The sequence below is a fragment of the Rhinolophus sinicus genome, linkage group LG12 (assembly GCF_036562045.2).
Source record: "Rhinolophus sinicus isolate RSC01 linkage group LG12, ASM3656204v1, whole genome shotgun sequence".
NCBI lineage: Eukaryota > Metazoa > Chordata > Mammalia > Chiroptera > Rhinolophidae > Rhinolophus > Rhinolophus sinicus.
Genome location: NC_133761.1, coordinates 55933588 through 55954229, shown reverse-complemented (window position 1 = coordinate 55954229; position 20642 = coordinate 55933588). Strand labels below are relative to the sequence as shown.

Here is a 20642-nt window from a genome sequence, read left to right as displayed (position 1 = left end):
AATAATAATACCTGCCCCAAAGACTGGCTGGGGATGAAATGAAATAATGTAAGTGAAGTTCTTAGCACAGTACTTGGTATACGGTAAGTTCTTAATAAAATAAAACAGCTCACTTTCTATTGGCTAGGTGTTGGTCTAAGCCCTGTCCCCATTTTATAGACAAGGAAACTGAGGCCCAGAGGTTAAATTATTTGCTCAAGATCTCATGACCAGAAGGGGGCAGAGCTGGGCTTTAAACAGGCCATTTGGCTGCACAGCCAGAAGTGAAGCTGTGCGTTTAACCAGGACACACAGCCTCTCAAAAGGCAGCTGTTATCCTCACTGGCTGACATGCAGGCTTCTCCCTGGAACTCCAGCCATCCCTCGCCTCCACGCTCACTTTGCCCATAGTTGGGAGCCAAGGTAGGAAGGCGCCAAAGACCTAGCGGCCTTCTCCTTTCCTCCCAGCTCTTTCTCAGCAAAAGCACGGGTGAGGCTGGAGCAGAGGGTGGGAGGGCCATCCAGCCAGGGCCTGGGCTCTGAGCCCTGGGGAGCTGCTCAGCCGTGTCCCTGTGTCCTGCATTCTCACGCCCCATCTGGCTACAGTGGGTGAAATGCCTGTTGCTCAAGCAGCTGGAAGACAACCTGGCCCATTCCTGGGCTAGACAGGAAGCCAGCTCCGCGCCAGCTCACTTGGGCTGGGTTCAGACAGGAAGAGCAAGGCTTCCCTCCTGGGCGCAGCGTGATGCCCCGACAGCCCCAGGACTTGCTAAGGCCTGAGATGGGAACTGCCGCGGTCTGGGACAGTCCCAAGCATCGCTCCCCAAAGGTGCACTACAGAGCAAGGTCTTCAATCTGCCGATTTCCACGTTATCAAAGTCATTCGTTTTGTGGGAAATTTTCACTTAGATCAGTCTCAGCCAAGCTTCCTTCCTCCCAGGAATCAGCACTCCCTCCCTCCTACCAGGCCAGCATCAGCTCCCCCCTCACCCTCCCCCCTTGGCCTCTCTTACCTGCTGCTGGCCACTCTCTCAGCCCAGAGGGAACCAGGACCCCTGGGGTCAGAGGCCAAAAGCCCCCTCCTCCCAATTGCAGGTGCTCCTGGCCCAAAGCCTGCCCCCACCCACACCCCAGCATCTCATAGGCTCCCTCAGACTTCCTGAAAAGCCCCAGCATAGAACTTACGTTTGGAAAACTCTTCATTCAGAGCCTTCTTGAGTTCATTGGCACTGATCTCAGAATCCTAGAAAGAGGAGCCCAATGCAAGTCACGTCAGGCCCTCGCACACTCTCCAAGATGTTAAATTAATGTAGAGTCAGACACCAGGTCCATTTCAAAATGCTGCGACATCATTCAAAACCCAAATTCTCAGTTTCTCTGGGGTCCCCCACAGCCTGGGGGAACGTCTACACTGATGACATCAGCACCGTAAGGCTACCAGCTGCGGGCTTACTGTCTTTCTGGGGCCTGCTTTACCTGACAGCTAAGTCCGGAGAGCTGCAGATTACAGGAGCCACACCGATGGGCCACCCCCCGAATGTGGAATAGCCTCAAATTTTCAAAACAAGTCTACGCCCACTTTAGAGTTCAGGTAGCCATGATTTTTGTAAACTGCTAAACACCATATACGTACACGATGCAATTTGTCATTTCCATGGGATATCGTTGCTTGGGGTTCACAGCTACCAAGTGGCAGCGTTGAGACTCGAAACCTAAGACTGTCTCACCCCAAAGCACCCGCTTTTTTCACTGCACCTAGGGGCGCTGCCATTCCACACAGTAGCCCATCTCACACTGGGAGTAGAGATTTAGGTGACTAGGACTTCCTGTGTGCGTTTGGATAAACACTGAGCCAGAGGGAAGATTTGTTCCTTAACTCCCAGCTGGACGATAGACCTCAGGCAGGATGACAAATGAGGTGCAGAGAAAAGGTGATGGACCGAGATCTGGGTTCCAATCATGACTCTGCCCCTTACTTGCCATGTGACGTTAGCCAAGTCACTTCCCCTCGTGAAGTGTGGTTTTATCATTTGTCCCCAGGGCAATCCCACCTCTCCCATCCTCCACCAGTTGGTTCCAGCAATTCTGCAAAGACTGAGATGAGAGCTGCACAGAGCAGCATCTCCTATAAGGACAGCTGGTCATTCAGGCACAGAATACTCCCAGTAAAGAAAACTAAGGACCCTCTGAGTGAGAAGCCTCCAGAATGAGAATATTGCCCCATTAACCTGCCAGGAAAGAAATGGGATGTTGAAAGTCTATGTTCAGACCTTCGCCTGTCCCTCAGAAGCCTTGTACCCTAGCCAGCTCCTTAACCTCTCTGTTCCTGTCTCTTCACCAGCAGAGTGGGGAGAGTGATGGATACTGCCCAACGCTGCAGGGGGAAAATGCTCAGTTACGTGAAGAACTAGTATACAAATAGGAGCTTTTCTATGTTCATTGTCCTTGATGTTCTTAATAAAATATGACCCCTTGGCAGCTAAGGCAATAAAGTGTGATTAGTAAGAATACTGGTCTCAACATCCACCTAACACATAAATTGACTCAAGGGTTTCTTTAATCACTTTGCAAAGGAACTGTGTTCCCATGTGTTATCATCAGCAAAGGATTCTGATGCACTTTCTTCTCTTCCATTCTGGAGTCTAGAAAGTGGCCCTGAGCTTCCCGGAGGAGTAGAGAGCATTTCTTTCCCCTGCTGTTACAAACTTAATATTTGTGTCCCCCAAAATTCATAGGTTGCGACCTAAGCCCCACCGTGGTGATATTAGGAGATGGCTTCTTTGCAAGGTAATTCGGTCCTGAGGGTGGAGCCCTCATGAATGGGACTAGTGCCCTTATAAAAGGACCCGAGAGATCCCTCACCCTCTTTCCACCAGGTGAAGCCACGACGAGAAGTCAGCAATCTTCAGCGTAGAAGAAAACCCTCCCCAGAACCCATCCATGGAAGCACCCTCATCTCAGACTTCCAGCCTCCAGAACTGTGAGAAAGAAATGTCTGTGGCTTATAAGCCACCCCACCTGTGGTACTTTGTTAGAGCAGCCCCAGCTGACTAACACCTTCCAAGGCCCTTTGGCACATCTCATTGGCCTTCAAAAGCAGCACATTTCCTGAGGTTATTGAGCCAGTGGTGACATTTGGAATCCTGACTTTGCTCTGATTTGTGGCCCCACAGGACTGGACCTACAATAAACCAGCATCAGCAGGATGGGGAGAGAAGGAGCGGGGACACACATGACTTCTGTCCCGGAGCGGTGCTGGCACTCGGGCCAAGCTTGAGTTCCACAGGCCGAGTACCGCAGGTCTCCCCGAGGTCCGGCAAAGTGGCAGGGCAGAGAGCAGCAGGCCCTGGCCAGGTTAGCTGAGCTGCCTTCCACCCGTGCCGGGCGAGCCCTCCCACCTCTGAAGTATATTGATTTAGGGACATTTTGCCACCCTGGCATTTTAGTCCGGGCCCTGATCTGGCAGAGCCAGTGAATAAACAGAAGGCTTTGGGCATGACCTGGAGACTCAGGTTTTCCATTTTCTTAAGAGGCAGTGAACACAGTAAGAAAAGTGGCCTCAGGACCACCATTACTCTCCCCGAGCAGTGCAGGAAAGGGGACACCACAGGACGGGACAACAGACACAAGCTGGCAGGTGTGAGACCCGCAGCCTACCCTTTCTACTCACAGACTCAAGGGAATATAGACCAGTGGCCTGAGCGTCTTGATCATTTTCCTGCCCACCCGGGGGTTGCGTCTGCAGTCCACTCACCTCCCCTGCAAGCTTCTTGAACAGGCTCTGGAACTGGTGAACTTCTTCATGCCCATCGCTGGGATGTGGCTGAGAGGCAGGACCATTGAAAAGTCAACACGGGGATCAGACTTGGCACCACCTCGTGGTGCACCACAGCAACATGGGCTGACAAATTTGATATATGCCAAGTAATAGAATATGTCTGCCCAGCATCCCTTCAGCACCCACAGCAGCTGTGGGGTGCCCCCCGTGGCCTCTGCAGTGACACCTCAGTCCGTTTGGTTAGACAGAATGGAGCGGGGACAGCTGGGCCTGTGCCCCATGAACAGAGGCCTGCCCCTCCCCGGCCAGAGCCCAGTGTGGCCCCACAACACGACCCCTCATAGAGCAGCCACACTCAACATGAGGAAAAGGACAGTGAATTGAGGATACGAGGGAGGAGTACAGGGGAGAAGGCAGGTGAACCTACACTTCAAACCCTGCACATTTCTTCCTCCAAAGTCTGCTCTGAATCACCTCCTCCAGGAAGTGTTCCCAGACTAGACGTTCACTCCAGCAGCCCCAGACTGTGCACACACAGGTTTAGATCTACTTCTGACATGAGCTTCCCATCATGTTTTTCATAGGCTCCCATCATTGGTCCTCTGAAAGACTGAGAGCAGGGAACTGGGTCTCTTTCTCTCATTGCCTTCTCTATCCTGCATGGAACTGCTCAAGCACACAGGGAGAGCTCTGAGGGTCCAGCTGACTGCATGGGGGGGACACAAAGATTCTGCCCCCTTCACGGGGTAGAAATGTGTCCCAGTGCTGTTTCTATCTCATATTTCTCAGGAAGAGCCAGGGCCTAGAAAATGTTGTGGCCCTGATGAATGCAAAGTCCTTACTGTATAAAGGACCATCCTTAATATATAAAGAACTCTCGTGAATCAATGAGGAGCCCCAATGACTGCTACACAACAGGGTCAGAGTTTGGTGGGTGAAAAGAGTACATACCTCATGTGGATTACCGGCTACCACAGCCCCAATTTCCCTGAAACACAAAGAAAGAAACCAATGGAATAAAAGTAGAAAGTATCCTTAATGTCTAGGTCCTTTTAGGAAGTTTTTGACCCTTCTGAGGAATTGGCTTCCCACCCAAGACCTTCCGTTCCTACTTACACCAAAATGCATAAACCAAATATTTTAACAAAAATCCCTCCCCTTCACTGCTCCAATCCCCACCACCCCCACCTTAAGGTTTGTTTTTGTTTTACCAGAGACAAGAGATGCCAAGTTCAACTGGCCCCGTGGAATTGAGAATGTTCACCCTGGTGGCCCACTCTTCTGAAGAATCCCTCCCACCCTGGCCTAGTTACTACTGGTCTCTTCCCTGGGAACCCAGCTGTGAATCCCTGTTGAAATGGCCTCCGGGGAATGAGCCAGCAAACTCATAGCCCATGTATGCATGCATGTGTGTATGTGGTCTGTGGTATTGTGTGTGTGTGTGTGTATGTGTGTGTAGTATGTGTGTACAGGTGGTGTGCATGTATGTATTGTACATGTGTGTACATGTGTGCATGCATGTGTGTGGTGTGTGTATGTGTATAAGGGGCGGAAGTGGTGCTCTCTGGGTCCGACTCTGTGGGCCTCACATACCCACCTGCTGGGAGGAAAACCCTCTGATCAGGCAGTTACTGGGGTCCCTTCTCTCTAGCCTTGACCTTTTTTTAAAGAAAATTCCCCAGTATCCTATAGACCAAAGTAGAGGGGCTGTAGGGGGATACCCAGTAAAGGCCCTTGGGACCTTGTATACATTTCTTCTGGAAAGTACCAGCTGGGAGCTGAGGTGGGTCACTCACAGTGACAGGGCCCCAGTCCTCTGCCACCCCCGGCACCCAGACACTCCCACGCTCACAGAGGGAAAGGACACGCACTGGGCTTGGGCCTTCTTCTCTGAGAACACCCTCAGGCAGAAGTCTCCATCCTGGAAGGGCTGGAAGGTGGACGGCACCACCACGTACTCCCCAGGGGGGAGCCGGGCCCGGGCTGAGACCTCCCGCAGGTTGACATAGGTGCTGGAGCGGGCTGCTGGCTGGTGGCCCAGGAAGAAGTGCTGGCCCAGATGCATGTCCGTGTGACTCTCCATCTGCACAGAGAGCAACAGGCAGAGTCAACTCCCCTGAAACATGAGGGCTAGTGAGCTTGGTTATGTCATTCTGTTTTAGGGAGGGGTGACGTGACGTTCAATGCTGGGCTAAGAATCAGGATGCCTTGGGTTCTGTCCTGAACTCAGAGGGTGTTGATCAGCAAGTGTCTTCAGAGCACATTCTGGGTGCCAGGCCCTGTCTCAGGCATTGACATTGACCTTGTGACCTCGCCCTCTTCCCAGTTAAAACAAAGGGTCCAACTGTAGGGCTTCTAGTGTGTGCCCAGCTTCCCTCTGGGTATTTGCCTTCAAGAATCACCCACTCACTGAATCTAACTCTTATCCGTGGCTGTACCAGGGGCGTGGCATTGAGGCCTGTGGCTGGAGAAGTGAGTTTAAATCCTGGTCCTCAAGCAGAAGCAGCCAGAGGCAGCTCCTAAGGAGACAGACAGAGGGGAGGCGGCCGCCAGGCCTCCCTCTGGGCCTTGTGTCTCCTCAGAAAGGGGAAGTTGCTCCCCATGACCCATCTGTTTGCTGGAGAGAGAGGGAGGCTGTCAGCATATGACACAGGCTAATTAGCGACAACAGAGTGCTTCGAAAACACAGGTGTCAATGTTATTATTGTTGTAATTAAGCCTCCCACAGACTGTGTCTTTATGACCAATCTTCATCAAGAGGCCTGGGACAGAGGGCAGGTGCTGATAAGAGGCAAAGACTGTGAGTTCTGTGTGACCCGGAGCCAGAGGCCCACCCCAGAGTGGACAGTGTCCATTCACGGTCAGCAGATCCTCTTTGGATCATAGGTCTGCTAAGCAGGGGAGAAAGCAGGGCCACCTGCCCCCACTGCCCTGGTCAGGACTCCATGGGGATCGCCCAGTCAGCCCCTGCTGACCAAGGGCAGCCACAGTGCTGGGGAGCCCCCTGAAAGTGTTTACAGTCTGGGCAGAAGGATGCCAAGGATGGCCAGCAGGGCCATGGGCAAGGTCTAAGTGTCATGGACTTGAATGTCATTCTTGCCATCCCCGAGGATAGCAAGGGGAGGCAACAGGGAGACCAGCAGGAGAAAGTACTCGGTGGACTGAAGTGGGGAGGCAAACTAATCTGGGTTAGGCTGAGAAAGGGGAAAACCGAATTCTTGCAAGAACCCAGGGGTGGGACAAACTAGAGAATTCCTGCTTGGGAGGCCAGACTAGGAACTGGAAGACATTGATGCAAGCACGGGGTCCCATCTATCCTACCAGGGACTCCAAGAAGCATATGCCCCCAGGCCCCTGGCATAGCCCAGCTGGGGGGTGGGCACAGGAGGGGGGTCGAGCAGGTTTCACTGAGGAGGGTTCTCAAAGTGTGGGCCCAGGACCAGCATAAACTTCCCTGGGAAACTTGTTAGAAATGTAAATTCTCAGGACCTACAAACTCAGAAACTCTAGGGGGTGGAGCCGAGCAATCTGTGCTTTAACAAGCCCCCCACACCTCGCCGGGGATTCTAAGGCAGTGGTTTGAGAACTGTTGACCCACTGGCACTTGCCAAGCCTACAAGATCAACGATGAAACATTGAAGGCACTGGTAGGTGCTGTTGGGGGAAGTTCCACTATGTATATATATGACCTCTCTCATATAAATGGGACATTTCTGATGGGACCCACCATCCACCAGATTTAGCTCAGGTTTGGATTTAACTATTTTCCAATAGTGAAGAGGTGTGTGTTCCAGACCATCTATGCTCCTTTATTCGTTACCTCCATAACCAATAACATGCATTCGTGAGCCAACGGGCAGGTAGACCAGTAGTCTGCAGCCTTGGCGCAAGGCATGAGATGGAGCCTACAATTTTGGACCTCATTGCCACATGCTACATTCCTGGCCAAGCATGAAAACCTGAGAGAACAGGGTTAAAACTATAGCAGGGCAAACACACCTCTACATATTTAGTGCACCTGCCTCCAACTGGGGGAGCCCCACACAGAACAGATGTTCTTAACCTCGGCCACACATTGGAGTCACCCCAGAGGTTCTGATACACAGTAAGTCCTCAATGTCGCCGATAGGTTCTTAGACACTGACTTTCAGTGAAACGAAGTATAACAAAATCAATGCTACGCTGGGCTCATTGATAGAAACAAGAGTTAAGTTTCTACGGCCTATTTCTGGTCACAAAAACATCACCAAAATTCGAAACAAAGACCCAAACCCCTTCTAATATTAAACACTGAAATAAATGTGCGTTCTATATACATTTCAAAAGATGAATAAAACCAAGTAAGATCATTCTTTCCCAACCACTGACTCCAGTTCAAAGTCTCTGGTGGCCGCAGCCTCTCCAGGCAGCTGAGGGCGCCAGGCGGGACCCACCCTGGACAGGGCGTCCTTCCACTGCTGGGCCACTCACACCCACACTCACTCACTCAGACTGGGACAAAGTTTAAAAGCTCCCCAGGTGTCTCCAACATGTAACCAGAGGCTCACTAGGCCAGAACAAACTGGGGCTTGACTCTGTGCTGGTTGCCATGGAGCCATGCCAGTCCCCTCCCCAGGAGTGCTGCCTGGGGCTCCTCCCTTCCACTGGCCCGAGACAAGTGGCATAGCCAGGTTAAGCCTGGAATGGCGCAGGAAACCCCAGACATAAGTCTGACAATGACGATATATATCTCTTTAGCCTAGTTGTAAATCACTCAGGAGGCACAGGAAGAGCCAGGAGCCAAAAAGATAAAGTTGGTCCTTCCTTTCCTTATCGGAGATCAGGCCATTTATTTCTGTTGGCTAGGTAAAGAGAAGCCTAAATTGTGCTATAATTATCTTGTTCGGATTGGACCACCAGGCACACAGGGGGCAAAGGTCACCACTGTCCCCTTCCACGGGGGCCTGGCAGGTGGGACTCAAGACTGTCTTTACCAGCTGTCAGGGTTATCAGCTCACCGGATCATGTGGGAGTCTGTTTGTGGGAGAACCAGCTGCCATCAAAGGAAGCAGATGCTGCTGCATGCCCATCGGAGGAGGCAGCCAAACTATGTCTTACCAAAGGAAGGCCATCTCTGTCAGCACTCACATACCTCTTTGGGGACCTACAGGACAGAAGAAAAGAGCAGGTCACCTGAGAGTCCCCCCTTTGTGCCTCTGTACCCACCCCTCTCCAGACTGTACAATCCTGGGCCACTGGGGAGGAAGTTCATGCTAAAGTGTGAGACTAGTCAGTATTGCTGAAACCGGAAAGTCACTGAGGAATTTCAAGGCCATCTCTAGACAACTGAGCCCTAGAAATCTGAAAGGAAAAAAAAAAGTTTCTACTTTTTTACTTTATTTTGTAGTTGTATGATCTCTCAGGATCCGAAATTCTTCAGGGGTCATAACCTTGGGGTTTCAATGAGCACTGACATTTTACAGACCGATAGACCTGGCCTCCCGATCAAGGGGGGCTCAGAAACAGGACCTCACTCAACTTGAGCCATACTTTATCTTGCCCTTGGTTACAGCGACTGGTTCAAGAAAAGTCACGTGACCGAGCTGTGTCCATCAGAGACTTCTCTAGGAATTTTGAATTGGAACTTAGGGAAAAGAACCCCTTCTTTTATGCTGTGATATTACAGGTGCTGTGAAGAAAACTAGACCAGGAGAACAGCAGGAACAGCAGAGAGGACATGCACACGGAGAGAAGGGGGCCTAATAGCATCCATGCCCCTTGTTCCAGATGACCTGTGTTCCCCTGGATTTGGTGACATGAGCTGGTAAATTCCTTTTTCGCTAACCGAGGTAGACTTAGGCTTTATTATCTGCAACTGGACATGCTGACTCCCCCAGGAAACCAGCTTTCAGAGGCAGAGGGAACCCTCCATGCCAAGGTAGAGAAGAGGGTTTCCTCCTCTGTCACTTCTTCCCTTTGCCCCTGCTTTGCAGGCTCTTTTGACCAGAAAAGCGTGAAGGGAGTTGTTTGTGGCTTAGGTCCATGGGTAACTGCCTACATCTCTGGGAAAACAAGAAATTAGGGAAAGTTTGGATCAGCGGGCCTCCTCACTCTGGAGCCCCATTTGTACTTGTCAGCCGAGGTAGGAAAGTCCAGGGTCACTGTGGCTCCTCTAATGCTGAGTTGAAACCCAAATCACCCATGCAGAGGCCCCGGCTGTCTAGGAGAGCAGAGGTCCTCCTGGTATCTGCCTCTCCCCTCACCCCCTGGCAGGGACTCTCCTAATTACCGTGGCTGTCTCTCCAATCAACACTCGTCCACTGCCGCTGGCACTGGATCCACCCTGCCCGGAGTCACTGGCCTATAGCTGAGCCAGCTGGCCTTAGCCCTGGCCCATTGACAGATGGCTCCTTACAGTCACCTTTGAAATGCAGGAAACTAAATGCAAACGGCAGGCCTGCCTGGTGGAAGCCTGTTGTCACTGTAGGAAGATAACGGGAGAGAGAAAAGGCCAGACACACAGCCAACGGGAGAAAGAGAGAAGGCCAGACAAGCAGCATTCTTTAGCCTTCTAGCCTTCGGGGTTTCTGGCTGCTTCTCAATCAGGGTCAGGTTCTCAACCTCAAACCAGTCTCCACTTTGCACATAGTTAAAGCCAGAGGAGGGGGTTACAGGAGTCAGAGAACAGTACCCCCTACGATCCTTCTCTACAACCCCCGTTACCCACTATAGTCCCAGGTACTCCCTACAACCCCAGGCGCTCGCTATAACCCTATACACCCCCACTCAACCTAATTAAAACTGCTTGTGTTCACAGATGTCATACTCTAAATTTTATGCCTCCAATCACAAGAAGGTCCACAGAGCACATGCATGGGGTTATTTTATAAGCAGCTATAATTTGATGTCCGAAAAATTGACATGCTATATATATATATATAATTTATGAGAGCAAACGCCATGCCAACAAACCTATCTCAGTGTGGTAGTTCATGACCCTTTGGAAGAAGGCTTTGCTGATCGGGTTACATAAGGTAGGGCCAGTGGATGATGAACTGGTGGCCACAGTACCTGAGGAGCCCACCTACTACCTGCTCTCCAAAACCATTACTGACTTTCCTGCTGTCAAGAAACACGTGGTACCCCCTCTGGCTGGAATGTTCTCCCTTCTCCACCTTTAAAATCCAGCTCATCATTGAAACTCTGATCAACAGTCAGAGTTGATCATGAACCTCCACGAAGCTGTCACTGTCTGAGGAGATTTGCGCTCACCAGGATGGACCCATCATAGCAGATCTGACCTGCCCTGCAGTTAGTTGACTGTGTCTGATTTCCTCCCTAGACTGTGAGCACCTTCAGAGCAGCAACCATGTGCCATTCCTCTGTGTCTCAGCTTTCTGCACTGCACCTAGCACATAGTAAATGCTCATTAAAACATATTGCATTGACACACATACAGTAAGTGCTTTCCCATGTTTTTATCCCCAGAAGCAAAGGCTCTAATTTAGTGCTATTTACATTCTAGGTGGGGAAGGACAAGCTAATCAGGAGTAGAATTGGAGCTTATTTATTTGAAATTCTTTTCTCCTGCCATCAAGCAGCAAGGTTGTTCCAACAAAAATTACACACACACCCATGTACCCTAAACTCTAAAGCCCTCAGTTCTAAACTAAGAGAAAGAAAAGGGCTGGCGGTGGTAAGAACTTGATGATTGCCCTTTTTCCCTTACTGGTTTCTTATTACAACATTTCATTTTCATGCAGTAATTTATACTGAGATGTTGGGCCTCCAGCCAACTCTTGGTCTCCCTGATTAGAATTGTATTTTTCCCAAGAAATTCATTTTTACCAAAATTGTTTAAAGACAGCCATCACGAATCCCTCCAGAATTTGTTATAAGGAGTGTTGGCCTGTCTAAAAAAGTAGATTCCAATTTGTTCCTGACTAGGCTTATCAAGACCCAGGGGTCTTGCTTTAACATATCTGTGAGGCTGTGAAATCCACAGAGGGGTGGTTACCAGTGCAAATTGGCATATTGAGCCTGGCACTTCAGCCTGAGACCAGAGCCAGTTGTGGTCCCCAGTCCAGAAACACCAGAGCTGAAAATGGCCATGTCGGTGGCTTCCCTCACCTCGTTCATCCCTGTGTGTTCCAACAAGTGTCTCACGGTTGCCCAGGTAGAAAAGGGTGTTGGTCTTTGGATCCATGTCCAGCCTCCCTTCCCCCATTCTGTGATGCCCCTCATACTCTCTGTGTTCCCTCCTGTGCCTGGGCCCCATGTTCTTGGCTCCTGTCCCCTGAGAAGCCTATACCTGGAAAGAGTCTAATGAGCATGTTTACACTAAGCCCTTAGTGACAGGCAAAGATTAATGCACTATACAGCTCATGTTAACAGCAGAGATTAAGCCATAGGAATGAATCTCGAACTGTGGAATTCGGACCTCAGTAAGGCACTGGAAAAGGCATTAGGAGAGAAGGAGAATGCTTGATTAGGAATACTTAAGCAATAGGAAAGATGCACTCCAATTACTGGCCCAGGTATTCCGACCAAAGACACCAAGTGTGCAAGGAAGGTTGACCCCAGCTCGGGAGTACCTTGTAGATGGCATAGCCGATACTCAGCAAGCCCTGTCCGAGCCTCTTCTGCCGTCTGCGATTCTTCTGCATGAGACCCAGCAGCACCGTACAGCAGGGGTCACCGACGCCCTCTTCCTGGTGGTCGTCCACCTCGGCCAAATGGATTTTGAACTGGGGATTGGTCCAGTAAGTGGCTGGAAGTCACCAGAAGATGGTGGTTCCCCCCCATGGTGGGGGAGGTGAGGAGATGGGGAAGAATAAAATGAAAGGGAAGAAACGCGATCATCCCAAGGACAGCAACCATCTGGGCAAACTCTGTCTGGTAAGCTGCCTGGGCAAGTGGTCTTTACAAGGAGGTCAGGCATTTTCTTCTAGCTCCCTACCCACCCCCGCAGACACATCCCATAGCATTCGGAAGCTTTACACATGCCCCTTTGGCCAATGAGGAGGCCAGACATGCTTGACTGGAGGATATTCAAGGTCCCGTGGCCTCAGGCTACGCTGGGTCCCCCTAGGAAGTAACTTCCAGGTCTTCCTGGAGAAATGGCAGACATCCACACGGTCTCAGCTCCTGGCCTATGAAGACAGACCCACTTCCTAGAGAAATGGAAATCTCTGGGTAAAAAGGATGTGTGTTCCTAGGACTGATGAGAATGTAGTCCAGGGGAGCCATGCTGCCTGGGGGTCTGTTGACAGGCTATGAAGATATGAAGACAACCACTCTTGCCCCCTGGAAACTGCCGCCTCATAGCCACGTGTTCTCCCTCAGACAGGCCCCAGCTTCAGATCACAGCCCGAAGCTGCCCTAATTGCCGATAGTCTATCCATCAGCCCACGGGCCCCTCTGGATGGTTTTAGCATTTGCAGCCCACAGATGAGATGTGCTCCCTTCAAGAGCAAGTCGCTTAATAATGCACGAGGAATAATAATTGGCAATTAAGAAGGATGCCTGACACACCACCTATGGATATTTTAAAAGACCGCTTCGTTTCGAATATGATTTTTTAAATACTCTTTCAACACCGTGATTATACTAGCCAAGGCACAGAGAGGTCAAACGGGTCATCTCAGGGCACACAGCAATTCTATGATAGTCAAGTGGCAGAGCATAATTGAAGAAGACAAGCCTGACAAGCATTTCCGTGCCAGAGCCTCGACAATTTCAATAATGACGTGCCCTGGGGGAAGAAAAGGAATGGGGAAAAGGGGTGTTCTTGTCATCTCTAAATAAGGGTCCAACTTGATGAAATAACAATGCATTCACAGGTGACCACGAGTTGCTGATTATTATTTTTCTCTTAACAATCAGATTATTTATTCAATTCCACCTTCCCAAAATCTCTACTTTCTGATTCTTTTGTTTCGGGGCCCAAGCATGTGGGACCTTATAGCCAAATATGTGCGGATTCCAGAGGAGCCAGAGACAGTTCTGTAATCTTCTATATTTCCATCATTACCAAAGGGCAGGAACCATCCATCTCTCCCCGACAGCTAGTTGGCAGGCGGTACAGATGTGACTTAGCGCTTACACATACCTCAGGCACCCCCTGCAGTTCTGAGCTCCCAAAATGATCCATGCAAATTCACTACGCATTTTCTAAGCGCTTGCTAATGGCGAGCCTGTTTTAATTTCTCCCACATGCAACATGACGGCAATCTCTACAGTTTTTGTTTACTCCTCAACCAGAACTGGAGGATGAGAATGGGCCATAAAAATAATACATCCCATTTGTATAACACTCGCCGTTTCCAAAGCATGGGTATTATCGCTCCATTTTTGAGGATTAGGAAACTGAAACTCAGAAAAGGGACCCTCCCAGGGTCCCACAGCTGGTAGGCTGAATGACAGTGGCCGGAAAGGACCTCGCCTTCTTTCTCTCTGCTCAGCAGTGATCTCTGCCGCCAGAGATGGGCACCGTGGGTTGGATGGGGGATGAAGGAAGGAGGGAGCTGGTCCAGACCCAGGCCTGTGCTCATGTGGGATTTTATTATAACGCGCTTCCTCAGACCTGAGCACAGCCCTGCGGTTGGCTCTGTGTGAGGAGAGAGCAGGAGGCCCTATCCCGTGCTTACAGTTTCTGTCAATCAACATGTCACCATAGACTGGGAGGGAGCCCGGGCCTGGGAAGGTGGAGAGTGGAGAGAGTGGGTTTTGCTTTCCTTCCTTTTCCTTAGAGATGTGGGGTCGATTTTTTCAGAATTTCTTCTTTAGGTGCTGCCTCAGCTGATTCGACCTAGGAGGAGCCTATATATGTGCATGTTAGTGATCTGCTGTGAATGAGGGGCTTCCCACCTTTAATAAGATGAGGTTAGTGCAGAAGCAATGGTTTGCACCTGGCTATCCACACCACCAGGGATGATGCCCCTGTGACTCCCATAAGAGCGAGGACCAGCCATCACAGGCCCTGTGTGCAGCCGTCCCTGACCCACATGGCCAGGCCCCTCCACCTCCGACTCAGGTGCAAACACAAAGCAAAATGGCTGCTCTGATGGACGCAGTCAGCTGAAAACAGCAGGTATGGCGCCCGTGTCCCTCTAGCTCCCCATCAGCCTCTCTGCCCCAGAGCTCAGCAGGATGGGTGCCAGTCAGCGAGGTCAGGGGGAAATGAACAGGAGGCCTTCATGCAGGGTGCCAAGAACACAGTTACTAAGAAGGAGCACATCTTTGGGGGGCAAGGGGCAAGTGGGTGAAGCAGGGACAGTGTGAACCCATAAAAGCTGAAGAACGGTGTTACCTGAGATCAGGCCTCAGCTGAGGGGCTGCAGAACCTGCCCACCTTTGCTGCCCTGGCTTCCAAGCCCCAGGGGGGACCAGGGCCTCCAGGGGGTACCCAAGAGCCAGAGAACAGAGTGCAAAGGCGTTGCCCAGAGATTAACCTATAGACACCCAGCTCGGGGGAGGACCCCCAGGAGGGAGACACCCAGGCAGCCCTTCCCCTCACCTGGGTAGTTCTGGCAGCCGCCAGCCGTGGAACCCCGCGTCCAGCGGCCATTGAACAGGACCAGGTTCCATTTGTGCACCTCCTCGCTGCTCAGGGAGTCCGGGGACAGGTTGCAGATCTCCAGCCGAGAGAATTGCCTCAAGAAATCCGGAAAAGACATCCTGGGGACAGAGGGACCGGAGAGCTCTCCGTCAGGGGAGCTGGGCTGGGAAGGTGATGGAAGGTCATGCCTACTGGGCCCAGGGAAGAGCAAAGGCCATGGGCTGATCTTTTCTACAGACCACAGATGCCATACTCAGGGGCCATTGTCCAATTTGCTCACTATTGTGAGCAGGTCCGTTCTTACTAGAGAGTCCGCCTCGCACATATCTAACCAGCCAAGCAACGAGAATGAACCATAACCTGGAAGAGACCCCAGGAGGCTAACCCCAGCAAAGCCCCTGCCTCCAGGCTGGGTTACATCTAAGTCTACAAGAGGTTTCCTCCTATTTGATTCTGACCGATGTCCAGCAGAGCGAGGATCGCTAAGCCATGTCATCTTCAAGGGGTGTCATTCTCTTCCTTAGCCCACCCACGAAGGAAGTTATCCTAGTTTGCTGGTAAGCTAAATCTCAGATTAAAGAAGAAGTGCTCTGATTTCATTGAAAAGAAACAGAAAGTGAAGAAGACAGGCTGAGAGCTCCTCCGTGATGAGGGCCCAGGTACGGTGGTTTCAATGCGTTAGACATGCTGGCATAGAGGTCGAATTATACGCTAGGGTGAAAAAGGGGAGAAGAATGAAAGCCCCTTGCCCCCCAGGCTGGGAACCATGTTGGATTTCTGGAACATCTAGAGCTATGCGGCCCCACATGTGAACTGGCAGTGAACCCACAACTAAGGGCCTGCTCTCCCGTCGACAACGCTCTCACCAAAACTCCCCATCCTCAGCTTTCTTGTCCAGCTCTTCTTTCTGCCTGGGATCTATGTAATTCCACTCTGGTGCGCTGGGGAAAAAAATAATAAAACTTAAACATGTTTTGAAATGAAGCAGAGGTTTTCATTCCTGAAGGATTAGTTGTGATGCAAGCTGTTCACTGCAACTAAACTTCCCCCCAAAGACCTGAAATGGGATAAGAAAAGAAATTTTTTAAAAAAGCTGGGAGGAAGGCACAACAGAGAGCATGGGGGGAGTACAGAGTGAGGGGCGGGCACGCAGGCTGGGAACATGGACTCCACCATGGCCACTAGCAGGGCGACCCCAGACATGCAGCAGGAATCTTATGCCATGGCCGTGCCCTAAACTTACTCTCCAGGCTATTTTCACATTTCTAATTAGGGCTCCCAGGCCCCCGATCACAGGAATGGGGGAGTCTGAGAGGCCATGCAAGAGGCCTGTCACAGAAAGGCGTGCTATCAATTATCAGTTAGTCAGCGGTCATTCTGGCTTATCTATCAGTCTGGGTGGAAGATATTATGAGAGGGTCTGACCATCTCTGGCCACACAGCCATGGTCCACCGCCTGAGATGGCAAAAATGACAATCAGGCACAACCATGATCCACTGCCTGAGATGGCAAAAATGACCATCAGGCCAGGTGTGACGGCAGTTTTCCTAAGGAACTGTCACCCCGTGAGGCCTCCTGCTTGTGGACTTTCTGTGGCAATACCCACAGACGTGGTTCAAATGCCATCTCCATCTACCTGCCCTTTACAAAGTTGGGTTTTCCTGAAATATGCATGCAAGGTCTACATAACTGAGCAATATCAAGGTCCATCTTTTTAAAAACTCTCTTTCCTGAATGCTTTCTGCAAAATGCGAATACCTCCCCTTCCCTGCGTAAAAGCTGGGGCACACCCACGCCCAGCCTCTAAGAGCCCCCAAGGGAACAGGCAGGAGAGGTCCCCAGGCCTCTTTAAATCATCAAAACATTGACTGGATCAGAACCACATCTCCGACGGTGCTTGTTATAAACAAAGATCCAATTTAGGGGACAAATTGGAGAATTCTAGATCTGACCTTAACCTTCCAGTTGGTTTTTTGAAAGAAAAAAAAAATTATTTAATTTAACTAGACATTGGGCTGAGTCTAGACATGCTACCTCAGTGATGCAACGCCCTCTGCCCCCAACAGCGCGTGCGTGCACACACACACACACACACACCCCAGGCCAGTCACCACCGCCACCTTGGACCTGTCCCAGCTTGTCAGAGACTGGGTGGCATCAGGGAAAGGAGAGAAAGGCAAATAAGCCCTTTGACAACTTGGTAAACAGGTGTTGGTTAAAATGGCCAAAACTTGGGGTTTCAATTTCATTCGGCCATGGCATTCCTTTGGGGTGGTTAGCAGAACTGGGGTTTGGGGTTTTGCTTAATCTTGGGCAGTCGAATGCAAAATCTTTCATAGAGGAGGCCGCTCCTGGGCTCTACGGTCACGAGTCCCCTCATGACACAAACCTGAAGGGAAGTATTGCCGTTCTGAGCGGTTTAAATGTCATCAAGTTCCCTTCAAAAGCCCTAGTGGCATCGTGGAGTAAGGACAGCACGTGGGGTACACACAAGGTTTAAGGACATATTTGGAGGGGGGTTATTTTATGACCATTCCCGCTCCTGGTGGCTCTGCATCAATGACACTAGTGAATTCGATTTCCTTCTCAGTGTCAACCCGCAGCACTGCCCCTGTGCCAGCAGTGGTGATTAAGAGGAAACTGCTCCACGCTTTCAACACCCTCCAGCACCTCGGCGACATTGATTCCAGGCGCAGTGGTCGTGGGACACCCCGGGAAGCCTCGGTGCCAGTTACCATCTCGGACTGACTTCCTGTCCCCTGAGGTTCAGAAGCTTGCCCAAGAAGCGCCTGTCTGGTCATTAAAGGCTTTGCGGGCAAAGATCAATACGTGCCCATCATGAGCTCCCAGAGAGAGCGCACGCCACTCCATCCATCACTGCCCGCTGCGGCCAGCTGGCTCCCAGGATAGAGTTCCACTCTCTAAGTGTCATTTCCTCTCGGGGCTGAGGGGTTTGGCCTTTGTCAGAGTGACCGGGGTTTGTGGAGTGGAAAGAATCCGATTGTGAGTGAGCGATCTCACCTTTGGATCACCACCCCGCGGCGGGTGGAAAACAGACAAACCCTTCAGTGACGAGCAAAATTCAACGGAGCTGCCGAATTTGCAAATGCCAAGAGGCCAATCCAGAATCAAAGACTAGCTAAGTGGGTTTTGTTTGGCTTTTTCCAGCCTGGGACCGTTTACTACTCGTGTCTGCAAAGGCTGTGTCGTCTGAGGACAGAAAGTGTTGCTGAACTCACTCCACCATCAGTGGCATCATTATTGTGTGTTTTGCAGGACGTCTTTCCGCCGAGGGAAGAGAGGACTCGGGGAGAGAGGACAGCACCTACTCATCACTCCAGGCTCCCGTCCACTCCACTTGGCCCCACGGATTCCTGAGTCTGATCAGCTTCTCTGGACGGCCACGGTAATCCACCTGCAAGGTCCACATACAAAACAGCAACTGCAATTGTGCCCTCCTGCTGCCCCTCATTGATGTCTGTACCTCAGAGGATTTGCATTGCGTTTTTCAAACGTCCCTAAACAACCGCTTTGTTTGCTTTTGACATATGTTTTCCGGCCCTGGCCAACTGCTCTATTTTTCACAACTTGGTTGCATAAATAGTGAGTCTAGCACAGAAACAAGCTTATGTCTGCCTTAACCTGAATTTCGATTTTTATAGTTGACTCTGTTCTTAATATACGAGACCTAATGATAATAAATGCCCTCCCAACAAATACTCATAGCACAGCAGTTACATTTACTGCACATGTACTATATGGACCGGGCATGGTGCTAAGCATTTCAAATGAGTTACTGCCTCATTTAAACCTCAAGACAACTCTGGGAGCTAGGTACTGTTATACTCTTCATTTCACAGCTAAAAAATCTGAGACTGGGAGGTGTGAACGTATACAAGAGTCCCTAGTAAGTAAGTAAGTGGTAGATGGAGGAGGGGCACCCACTCTCTTCCTCTCCAAAACTCATACTCATAAATCCATATGTACTGCCTTCCCCTGCTGCTTATTGAAAAGTCACTATGAGCCCACATGCGTGCATTTGCAAACACCCACACAGATGCAATGAATCGTGGAGTCTTCAGCGTCTTACTTCCCTTTATATCTTCCATCATGCCCTCGCCCAATGTTTATACGTATTCCTATTTGGGGATGGACTTGATTAAAGAGCATATTCACGAAACATAAACACATGCAATGAACATCCATGCCATTTTAATAAATAACGAGAGCTGAGACACCCACTGCGTTTCCCTCTTTGCCTTGGCCATCAGGAAAGCCAAAGCAAAATTAATTTCTCAGCTGTTGCACTGTTTCTAGCGTAGATTGTCTGGTGTGTTTTACCTTAGTTGCATGGTCTTATTGTGTCTATGCTTTTCATTGTAAACCACCTCAAATCCTTTTGGGGCATAGGCAGAATATAGGAAATAAAAACAATGAAAATGATAACTAGCATTTTCTCCTTGGGTTGAAGAGTGAAGGACCCCTGTGTTCCTTCCCATGATTATCCCCCACCCAGAAAAGTCAGGGCAGGTATCACTGTCTTTTTTCTCTTTGAGGATGCCAGGCTCTGCTTGAGCTGCACAATCACACTTCTTGGAATGAGTATAGAATCTAATTGACAATTTCTACAACTTTCCTCCAGAAATTTCTTCCTCTTCCTGGCTACCTCTCGGAGGAGAGCCTGCTTTTTAGTTAGAATCCATCGAGCTATAGCTCTGAAAGGTGCCATTCCCCACCTCTGAGTGGGTAAGAGTCAGAAGGGCACTTGTAATGAGCGAAAGCTGACCACACATGTGTGGTGTCGGGGCTTTCTTCGCGCAGCTGAAGAGAGATTGCACCCCAGCCGGGCAAGGAAACTCTTGGTGGTGATCCCTTCTCTCTTTCTCTCAGGGATGCCCTAGACTTACGGTATTATCATGACTTATTACCTTGGCCTTCCTCCACCCCCACTCGATTTTACCTCCTCGATTCCAGTGACAGAGTATGCGTGACTCTTAACCAGCTTCTGTCTGGTGATGGCTTCTGTTTCGGCTGCACTGGAGACCTGGGTTGAAAATAAAGTTCACGTAGGGTGGCTGCCCCTGACCTTGCTGGGGCTGGTCCTACAGTTATTTCCAAAGACATGATACACAGCCACGGGGGCCCTAGTGTGGGGCTGGGGGTGCAGGTGCAGCAGTGATAGCGCTTCTCCGTCTGACCCCTCTTTAATTAGGCCTGCAGTTCCAGGCAGGATGCTGTGCGGCTGCCAAGCCTGGAATGTGATTACCAGCCTTTAAAATGTCACAAGAAACTGGGAAGTCATTGATTCTCCAAGAGTTGCTGCATGAAGAAGACTAATTACCCAT

The 20642-nt window shown here is 50.4% G+C and overlaps 1 protein-coding gene across 1 annotated transcript in view; it reads right to left on the bottom strand.

Annotated features, from left to right (window-relative positions):
• The window catches only part of CAPN8 (calpain 8), a 48213-nt gene that overhangs the window by 4866 nt on the left and 22705 nt on the right, over nucleotides 1-20642 (bottom strand). The window contains exons 6-15 of the mRNA XM_019756353.2: nucleotides 20258-20341; nucleotides 18627-18712; nucleotides 16163-16237; nucleotides 15255-15415; nucleotides 12331-12506; nucleotides 8889-8900; nucleotides 5629-5840; nucleotides 4709-4745; nucleotides 3734-3802; nucleotides 1165-1222 (exon numbers count right to left, since the gene is read on the bottom strand). Coding sequence (XP_019611912.2) covers nucleotides 1165-1222; nucleotides 3734-3802; nucleotides 4709-4745; nucleotides 5629-5840; nucleotides 8889-8900; nucleotides 12331-12506; nucleotides 15255-15415; nucleotides 16163-16237; nucleotides 18627-18712; nucleotides 20258-20341 — 970 coding nt within the window. The remainder of the gene's footprint in view (nucleotides 1-1164; nucleotides 1223-3733; nucleotides 3803-4708; nucleotides 4746-5628; nucleotides 5841-8888; nucleotides 8901-12330; nucleotides 12507-15254; nucleotides 15416-16162; nucleotides 16238-18626; nucleotides 18713-20257; nucleotides 20342-20642) is intronic.